Below are 10063 nucleotides of genomic sequence, written 5' to 3' on the forward strand. Positions count from 1 at the left end.
GTATCGCGCAAATGAATAGATATCCTTGTAATTTGGACTTATATAACTAGTCGACTCCTTCACTACATGCCAGTAGATATTTTGATAATATGTTACAGACAAGAAAGACGAGTGTAGGGATAAACACATGGGTTGGGAGACATGTAAGGATCGGGAGGCTCTGTACGAGGACCCTGCCACTTTCTGTCAACACTACTTCAGGGAGTGCTGCAAGACATGTCGAGGTACGTTTCCGTTTCTTTTTTCGTTTTGTTACTTACAATTTACACTCTACCCTTTCTCTCGTTGTTATTGTATTGGTGGTTGATGTGTGAATCCATATATGTTATCATCGTTGTATCAGAGGTGAGCATGACAGTTTTTTTGTACGTGATTATTATATTATTCTTATGTAAGTGTTCCGCAAATATTTGTGTTAAAATAACGTCAGAATATTGGTATTATAGGTAGGCATGTGTATCTCTTCTCGTCATTATGATGGTATTGTGGTATTGTTATCTCCGTTATTTTATCATACGATATTGTGTATGTGTAGCCCCTACCTAGTTAGATTAAATCACTTTCATGTGCGCTAAACAATACAAGTATGCCTTTAAGGGAATGATTTGAGACCATCAATTCACTTTGATTATTTTGTTTGAGCTGCATTATATGTGTGTTAACGCATATTAGTTGAATCGTATTATTAACAGTTTGTGTGTGTTTGAAAACGGCAACTCAAATGCATCTGGTGGAACGGACTGTTTGCTTCCGTATATCGTTGTAAGTGTATTGATGGCACACTTTCTTATTTAAGTCTAACGTATATATATATATTGCCGTATCGGTGTAATGAAATGATATTGGTGGTACATATGTTTATTTATGTACGCGTTTGGACTTTTATTGAGATGAATATGTGGTTATATAGACATGAGAAAGCAATATTAACCGAGAAAAATTCGAGGTCAATATAACTTTGCAGGTTCATATAACAAATATTCACTGAATACATGTTTTGAATTGTATATATAAAAGCATCCTCAATATCCAGTGGTTACGCTCACTTTCACTCTCTGCACCCCTGTAATATGGCATAGCAAAATTTAATTAAAAAGGCACGAAGATAGCTGTTTGATTGGTCACAGGTAAAAAAAAACCCTGACCAATCGCTAGGCTGATACTTGTCCTTTGGCGATTACAAAGGAGATACGCCCGACTTCAAAGCCTGTCAATTTTTACCGTTACGTGACCGCGAAATTCTTTTGATGTATATCAAAGGATCGAACTAGTCTTCTTGTCACATCATCAAGGTGGCGTACACTGAGCCTTCACTTTCGCTGCGACATATTCCATGGGTGCAGAGAGCGAAAGTGAGCGTAACCCCTGGATGTCGAGGATGATATAAAACATGAAATTATGATGTTTTTACCATTACAAAAGACTGAGCGTAAGCGAATCGTTAATAGACGGGCACTACGTTTGGCAGAGAGCATTGTGACGTTACAATTGATGTGACGTCTTAAAAATAATGGTGTTTCTAAAAATGGTAACGTCGAATTAATTCCACAAAGTACTGACCTCCACGTGATTATGATTCAACCAATGAGAATGTAGGAAAATGGTGTCTTCTAGAATTGTAATGATATTGATGGGCTATGTTTCTGTACGCCAGTATAATGATATTAATGGGCTTTGTTTCTGTACGCCAGTATAATGATATGGATGGGCTATAATTCTGTGCGCCAGTATAATGATATTGATGGGCTATGTTTCTGTACGCCAGTATAATGATATTGATGGGCTATGTTTCTGTACGCCAGTATAATGATATTGATGGGCTATGTTTCTGTACGCCAGTATAATGATATTGATGGGCTATGTTTCTGTACGCCAGTATAATGATATTGATGGGCTATGTTTCTGTACGCCAGTATAATGATATTGATGGGCTATGTTTCTGTACGCCAGTATAATGATATTGATGGGCTATGTTTCTGTACGCCAGTATAATGATATTAATGGGCTTTGTTTCTGTACGCCAGTATAATGATATGGATGGGCTATGATTCTGTACGCCAGATAATGATATGGATGGGCTATGTTTATGTACGCCAGTATAATAATATTGATGGGCTATGTTTCTGTACGCCAGTATAATGATATTGATAGGCTATGTTTCTGTACGCCAGTATGATGATATGGATGGGCTATGTTTCTGTACGCCAATATAATGATATTGATAGGCTATGTTTCTGTACGCCAGTATAATGATATGGATGGGCTATGTTTCTGTACGCCAGTATAATGATATGGATGATACACATGTGTGTTTTTGTACGTAATTATAGTGGTATTCGTGACAAAAATGTGCGATTCCTCAAGTCGTGGAAGCTGTGTTGCTGGTATATGTGTATGTCTGTATTCTTTTATAGTGGTATTTGCAGTATGTGTGTGTGATTCCAAGTGTCATTAAAACGATCATAGTTGTATACAAGTATATATGGATGTTTTTTATTTCACAGAATATGAGGCGGCAAGTGAATCACTGGTGGAGAGGGTCCTGGAAGATCTGTTGAAAATAGAATCACATGAATAGCACACCTACAAGTGAGGAAAGAGACCCTGCAGTTGAGATGTGTACATCTTCATTGTTATTTAAATTTTCAGCATTTAATTGATATTTGTATATAAGAAATTACCCGAGGACGCTTACAATGTATAAAATTGTAATACAAGTTATATTTTGAAACGAATTGTGCGTTTTGTTACTGTTCGCTGATAACTAATGGTACATTGATATAAGGGATGTGTACAAGTTTGTAGATTATTTTTATATATGTAATTTGATAATCTTGAACGAAAGTCTACACGTATGTAGACCGTCTACTTAATGTTTGGAAAGCAAAAAGTCTGTTTTTTTAGAGATCCGTCTTTGCAGTAAATGGTGCACGAAATATGAATTTTCATATTAAACTTGCTCAACACTCGATATGCATATATTGGAAACCTAAACTTGCATAGCCATGTTGAACTTATTTTAGACACTCCCTGAATAGAGCCAGCATTACTAGTAAACTGATTGACAACCTGGTTAAGCGTATGGATAAAGGGTAGAGCAACGAACTATCCAAACTGGCTGACATTACAAAAATGGACCATAAAGTACCGCATCAGCAGCATGGTTAGGGAAGAAGGCCTGTGCCGCCAATGTATTGATTGGCCTGTTGCAACAACAACAAAGCAACGAGTTTATTTCTTGGCTGCCACTATTTACCCTCGAACTATCTTTCTCAAAATATATAATCATGATGAATATCACATTCTAGTTTTCTTTTGGGACTACATTGACATAAAATGACAATTAAGTATAACTGAAACTGCAGTCAATTCGGGAAGCATGTCATAAGCGTGTTCAGAGCAGTATCGTACTTCATAGTGATACTTTCTGATTTCCTTTATGAATTGATACATTAATTCCTGCGATTCGCATGCACTAGAAATCACTAGACAGGGGAAAGTATTTCATCGGGATAAAAGCTATGGATGGTGTACCGGGAGCAAGGCAGGACCTCGTGCGGCGTAAGGCAGTATAGAGTCGAATTCTTGTTGTTCAGGAAGGCAGACATCATTCCGAACCCACTGTTTGTCAGTATTAGAACATCACATTTTGTGAGTACAAAAAAATCCAGTACAGTTTTTCTGAAAGCACTGACAGATCCATCTCCACTAGCATGTCGGTCTGTGTTTACGATTCGTCCTTTGGTTTCCAGGAGGTTTTTGAATAGCTCTTTTGCCGTATTCTGCACGGATTGTGCATCTGTCGCCACAAAGATGCTGTAATTGTTCTTTGTCATTGTCTTTAACAAGTTCCAGACGTGTTTAAGCTGTTTCTTGTCCCTGTGTTTTTCACCTCCAATTTTTGTGTTACTTCCTTCCATACTGATGTGAGCGCATGCAAGTTTTGTAACATTTTGTACAATCTTATCCACTGCTTCAGTGATAACCTTTGTAGGTTTGAAAAGTGTGTTGAAAAATTGTAAATAAATATCAGCAAAGTGTAATTCTAGCACCCATGGAATAACACGAGGTAAATTTTCAAAATATCTAAAATAATTGGTGTAATCCCAGTTCATACGCACAAAATTTACGTCATTTGTGAAAAGATTATGAAGACTTTTTAAATTATTTTTCTTGATGGCACTTGGAGTTTTGGAAACCAAGTTCTGATAGTCCCAAGACCTTCCTGCTAGTATTGACGAGTTATATCTCCAGTCAGTTGAATTCGGGATAAGAAAATCTGTCAAATTACAGGATCGTGTATATCTTATGAGGAAATGTTTATTTAGTAAAACGGAAATGACGTAGGCACTGAACATGCCAGACATGCGCTCTGACCAACTCCCACAGGGTCCCGGGTTCTGGTCACCACAATCATAAACAATGTATCCCTTCAACCGGGGCGTTTCTGTCGTAACCGGTGGGCCAGGTAACAAATCATTGCTTGTTTGAACACTTTCTTGATAATTGGACGTGACGGATGGCAGCCATGTTGTTATTGACATTGTATACCCAGTCATGAGCGACATCAGAATCAGGACTGCCAAACTTCCTATACACATGTACGAAGTCGTTTTCTTCTGTAAAAAAGATACAAATTGCAAATGTTTTGGAAACGTACGTTTACGATAATATTTCAATTACACGTTAAGGTAGTCTTTTGGTTTATTATCCTTGATACAATATGTCGACATGAAAAAATAAGGTACCTTATGTTCCCTGAAAAATGTAAATGATAACTTCATGGAAAGTATCATATTATGGTATTGTTGTGAGAGTTCAAACATTGCTGTTCATGCGTATAATTTGATATGTCAACGATTCGTGGTTTGCATTATACGTATATAGAACATACCAGAGTGTTTAAAATAATATGTTACTTTTACCAGAATACGCAAAAGATATCCCTGCGTTATCTGGTCTGCGACCGACTGACCCTTGTTAGCCTTGGTACATTTCTTGCTCCCACAAAGAACGACGTACCACCTTCCGTGTGTATAATGTACTCGGGCACCAGATGTAACAGAATTGCGGAAATTAATGGTATTTCCGAACTCGAGAAGGATGTTCCAAACAAATTTGGTATTTCTTCTTACTAATGATCGACCGAGTCTAGTTTCGCTATATTTAGGAAGGTTTGCTTTGTCAAACACTAAAAGTAACATGTTTAGTAAAACGTTTATCTTACTGAATGGAACAATGTGGTAAACAGACATCAAACACAATGAATGAAGACACCCACAGTATGAACAATGGCGTCGGTAAACAGTAAGCTTACTATTTGTAGCACACCAGATTCTACAACGAAACTAGTGCACGGTCAACCAACTGACTACTTGACACATTTCACACAACACATGGTCCAAATGCTGGGCAGGACAGTACTCTCTTACGCAATTACCAATAATAATGTACAGATGTGTATACGTACCATTTCAGATTTTGCCGGAAACACTTATTTAGACATATCCTCAGCACCACCGTTAGTTATACCGACTGGATGGCAAACGTTTCCTCGGTACCAGCGTTATTTACCAAAATGACAAGTGTTCATATAATCCAATACACACCAATGTTTACCGATATCATGACCAGAGTAGTAATATACCCGGCACCATTGTTGGTTTGCAATATACTTGCCGGTCACTGAACACATCAAGCGAGCAGCATATATGTATATGAGGGCTGGTAGCCTGCTTGTTTAAAATATCTTATAGCGCGTAACAAGAGACGGTATTCTTTAAATACACGTATTAAGTGATCTGTGTAGTTAAATGGCTACTATTGTCCATTAATGATCTCTTAGGGTCATCCATTATTTGTTATAAGTAGAATTCTTTCTTGTAATAAAAAAATATACTATGTCTTAGTTTTTACACGATGTGTATTTCCAAAAAATAAGTAAAACAATGTATAATATTTAATAAGATAGACACAGTTTTGTTTATGTATATGTGTACACTATCCGGGCCTCGAACTCACTACTTACGGCATAGCCGACAACACATACCAGCAGTCTCTACCACTAAACCACCCCACCTTCCAATAAAAGAAGATTTCGATGTTGCAGTATTTACATGTATAATTACCTGATTTACAATGTGTTTTTTGTAGAACACTGGATATTTGATTTCTCATAATTGTGTAAATCTGCCATTACTATCCTGAAATGGCATTAGCCGCAATAGATATTATTTTAAACAGAAAGGAGAATTGTTTTGTTAGATATCACACTGTAAGCAAGAGAGAAAAATATACCATGATGTATTACTTGCACGATATTTTGTTTTGACAAACAACACCTTTGTTGAATTTGACGGAATATAATTTCCTAAATGTGAATTATCTGTGCACCGCTTTTAGCTGATCGTTTTTGTATTCCCATTAAGATGAGTTTATTATGTCATTTTGACATTTAATGATTATTTATAAATGCATTATTGATGATTTTGTCCTTGAAGAACAAGGAGGTTTAGAATATAGTTCATCTAATGTGTCGATCAGAATTTAAGATTAATGATACGATAGACTTTTCTTTATCAATACCATATCCTGACTTTTAATTTATGAAAATGATGGTTACCTCAATTAACGATTAATATTTGAAGAAATCTGAAGTTACTGAATACTAAAGAGTATGAACTTAAGATATTTGGACCGAAACTTCCTGTTCAACATTAAACAATAATAAACATATCTCGAGGATACGCTAAACTTTGGCAACCTTACCGCTCTGAATCTGATATGAGCTGCACTTCTAAACGTCTAATAGTACTTCCTATACATCGAGAGGTAGAACAGGGCTGGAACCCGATCACAGAACCATCTTAACAGAGGTTTGCTCCTAGGATCGAAGTGGTTGAAAATTGTTGGCATTTGTGTTTTTAAAATAACAACTCGACTTAGGATATATAATGCAAATGTCTATTTTATTAGCAACTTATTATATTACATATCATACAATATCTTGTAATGTAATAAAATATTAGCAAATAAGCTACAATACCAATCACATAATAATCTCGTGGGGTGTATTATAACTCACAGAGCAGGATCAATTGGATGTTAATCTCGTGGGGTGTATAATAACTCACAGAGCAGGATCAATTGGATGTTAATATCGTGGGGTGTTTTATAACTCACAGAGCAGGATCAATTGGATGTTAATCTCGTGGGGTGTATAATAACTCACAGAGCAGGATCAACTGGATGTTAATCTCGTGGGGTGTATTATAGCTCACAGAGCATGATCAATTGGATGTTAATCTCGTGGGGTGTATAATAACTCAGAGAGCAGGATCAACTGGATGTTAATCTCGTGGGGGGTATTATAACTCACAGAGCATGATCAATGCGAAGTAATATGATACAGAACAGATTCCAAAACACATAAACCTAGGTAGAACACATTACTTATAATGTGAAAATAGGGACTGACCCTTTCTCTACTACGATTGTAAAACTAAAGAAAATCCTTTCACTAATTGCCATTCTTTTTCTATATGGTTAACCAGGTCATCACTAAGCTAAATCACCCCAGACTTCGTAATACTGCTTTATCTTAATGTAAACTGTAATACTGCTTTATCTTAATGTATACTGTAATACTGCTTTATGTTAATATATACTGTAATACTGCTTTATGTTAATATATACTGTAATACTGCAGCAATTTAATTCTCCTCTCAAACCAAAAATACCATTTTTCTGGATGTTACATAAGTTTTTCCTCAATATACAAAGACCCTAGTTAATACATTCTATGGAAGACGAGACCCAGATGAACTCAGCTCCATAAGAATGAAGCATTAACGGAAATGTATTGTAGATTGTTCAACAGACGAGAAAAAGTTATTGTAGTTCACTAATGGAGTTCTGAAGATACGCATCGTGATTATCCACAACGTGAAGGTTAATTAGACGTTCGTAGAGCTTTCGAGTTTCCAGTGAACTACACAGGGGAGAGTATTTGGGTAGGATAGAAACGTTGTAGAGTATACCGGGAGCAGGGCACGACCTCGTAGGGCGTTAGACAGTACAGATCGGAACTCTTGATGCTCAGGTAGGCGGACATCATGCCGAATCCACTCTTCGTCAATAATAAAACATCACATTTCGTTAGAACAAAAAAATCCACAAACACTTTCGTGTAGCCGCCAAACAAGCCATCTCCTCCTGCACGCTGATCTATATGTAGGATTCGCCCTTTGGTCTCCAGAAGGTGTTTAAATAACGCTTTTGCTGTATTTCGCACGAACTGAGCGTCTGTCGCAATAAAAATGCTATGATTAGTCTCCTCCATTGTCTTTAGGAAGATCCAGACGTGTTTAAGCTGTTTCTCTTCCGTATGTGTACTATCCCAAATTATCGTGTCACTTTTGCCCATACGGATATGGGCGCATGCAAGTTTGGTAACATTTTTTACAATCTTGTTTACTGCTTCCGTGATGATTTTTGTAGGTTTGAAAAGTGTGTTGAAAAATTTCAAGTATATATCAGCAAAAGGCAAATCTGAAACCCAAGGGATAACTTTCTTTATACCTTGAAACTCTCTGAAGTGTTTAATGTAGTCCCAGTTTATACGCACAAAATCGACATCCTTAGTAAAAAGATGTTTAAGACTTGTTAAATTCTTTTCTTTGATAGCATTAGGTGTTTTACAAAAGAAATTATGATATTTCGATGACATATCTACTAACAAAGACGAGTTATATTTCCAGTCAATTGAATTTGGAATAAAATAATCTGTTAAATTAAAGGAACGTGTGCATCTGACGAGAAAATGTTTATGTAGTAAAACGGAAATGACGTAGGCACTGAACATGCCAGACATGCGGTCTGACCAACCCCCACAAGGTCCAGAGTGATGGTCGTCACAGTCATAGACAATATAACCTTTCAACCGAGGCGTTTCTGTTGTTACCGGTAGGGCGACCAGAGAACTCGCGTTCGTTTTACATTTTCCCTCGTATTGGGCTGTGATGGACGGCAGCCATTGTTTTGAAGGAAGTTCATACCCAGTCATTAACAAGATCAGCAGCATAACCGACAAACACAATATGCAGAAGTGCAATTTTATGTTTTTCTGTAAAACAAAAGAATATGCAGAATTTAATATCAATAAGCGAAATTACCACGGGGATTTAACTAGCTGGAAGTCTACACTTATACGTAAAAACCTAAAATAAATAGGTGTAATATATTGTCAAATATGGTATCATTAGGTTAATGTAGGGTGAAGCAATAGATGCAATTAGCATGGTACGAAAAAGGAGGAATTTTAGTTCAGAATATTTGAGTTGTAATATGTACTGTGAAGTCACAGCATGTTGATCAGGTCAGTGTACAGGACTCGTAACAAAGGGTTCGGAACACCACGATAGGATCTTCCTTAATACTATTCTTTTATATATATACGTACAAACCTAAAATATTAATATATATATATAAGAAAACACACCTTATAAGTACAAACCATATAAATATACAACATATCCATGAAAATACATATTATAGAAAACACACCCATAGAAATATATTACTATAAAGCATACCCATATAAATACATACCATTTCTACAGACGGCCCGGAACCACTTAAATGGTGCCAGTTAGATATATCCTCGACACTGCCATTGTTTCACGATACAATGAACAGTCACTGATCTTACTGGGCAGGCACAATACGTGTAGGTAAATGTAACAGTGCGTTACACGATCCTAATAATACATCAGCTGATCAGTGTATACAAGTGGTTCGTAATTAAAGAATTGTTACATTATATACTTGATCCATACTTAGTATTTAAGTTTTATTTATTCACTCCGACACACTTACGTGTGTAACAAGAGGTCACATACATATCGTAAGTATGATACATGGCGTGTGATGTACACAATTACAACATTGTACATAGCATAGATACATATAGAAGTACACAAATAGTACAGAAATTAAGTTAATATTTTTTCAAGGTTTTCTATGAATTTACAAAGTTTTGTGTAAATTTTTACATTAAATATAT

The 10063-nt window shown here is 36.3% G+C and overlaps 2 protein-coding genes across 3 annotated transcripts; both read right to left on the reverse strand.

The window, feature by feature from the left end:
* Positions 1-2786: 2786 nt before the first annotated feature.
* Positions 2787-6446, reverse strand: LOC110466771. Its single transcript, XM_021523524.1, has 2 exons — positions 5471-6446; positions 2787-4619 (listed from the first exon to the last, which is right to left on the reverse strand). Exons 1-2 carry the CDS (start codon positions 5471-5473, stop codon positions 3486-3488), a joined length of 1137 nt encoding a protein of 378 aa, XP_021379199.1. The 5' UTR covers positions 5474-6446; the 3' UTR covers positions 2787-3485.
* A 110-nt stretch (positions 6447-6556) lies between these two features.
* On the reverse strand, positions 6557-9739 carry LOC110466557. 2 transcript variants are annotated; one of them, XM_021523113.1, is made up of 2 exons: positions 9610-9739; positions 6557-9124 (listed from the first exon to the last, which is right to left on the reverse strand). In XM_021523113.1, exons 1-2 carry the CDS (start codon positions 9610-9612, stop codon positions 7991-7993), a joined length of 1137 nt encoding a protein of 378 aa, XP_021378788.1. In that variant the 5' UTR covers positions 9613-9739; the 3' UTR covers positions 6557-7990. The 2 variants fall into 2 exon arrangements, with proteins under 2 accessions (XP_021378788.1, XP_021378796.1); XM_021523121.1 differs by lacking the exon at positions 9610-9739 and having other exon boundaries at positions 6557-9191.
* Positions 9740-10063: the final 324 nt, after the last annotated feature.

This window comes from Mizuhopecten yessoensis, unplaced genomic scaffold (assembly GCF_002113885.1).
Source record: "Mizuhopecten yessoensis strain PY_sf001 unplaced genomic scaffold, ASM211388v2 scaffold1689, whole genome shotgun sequence".
Lineage (NCBI taxonomy): Eukaryota > Metazoa > Mollusca > Bivalvia > Pectinida > Pectinidae > Mizuhopecten > Mizuhopecten yessoensis.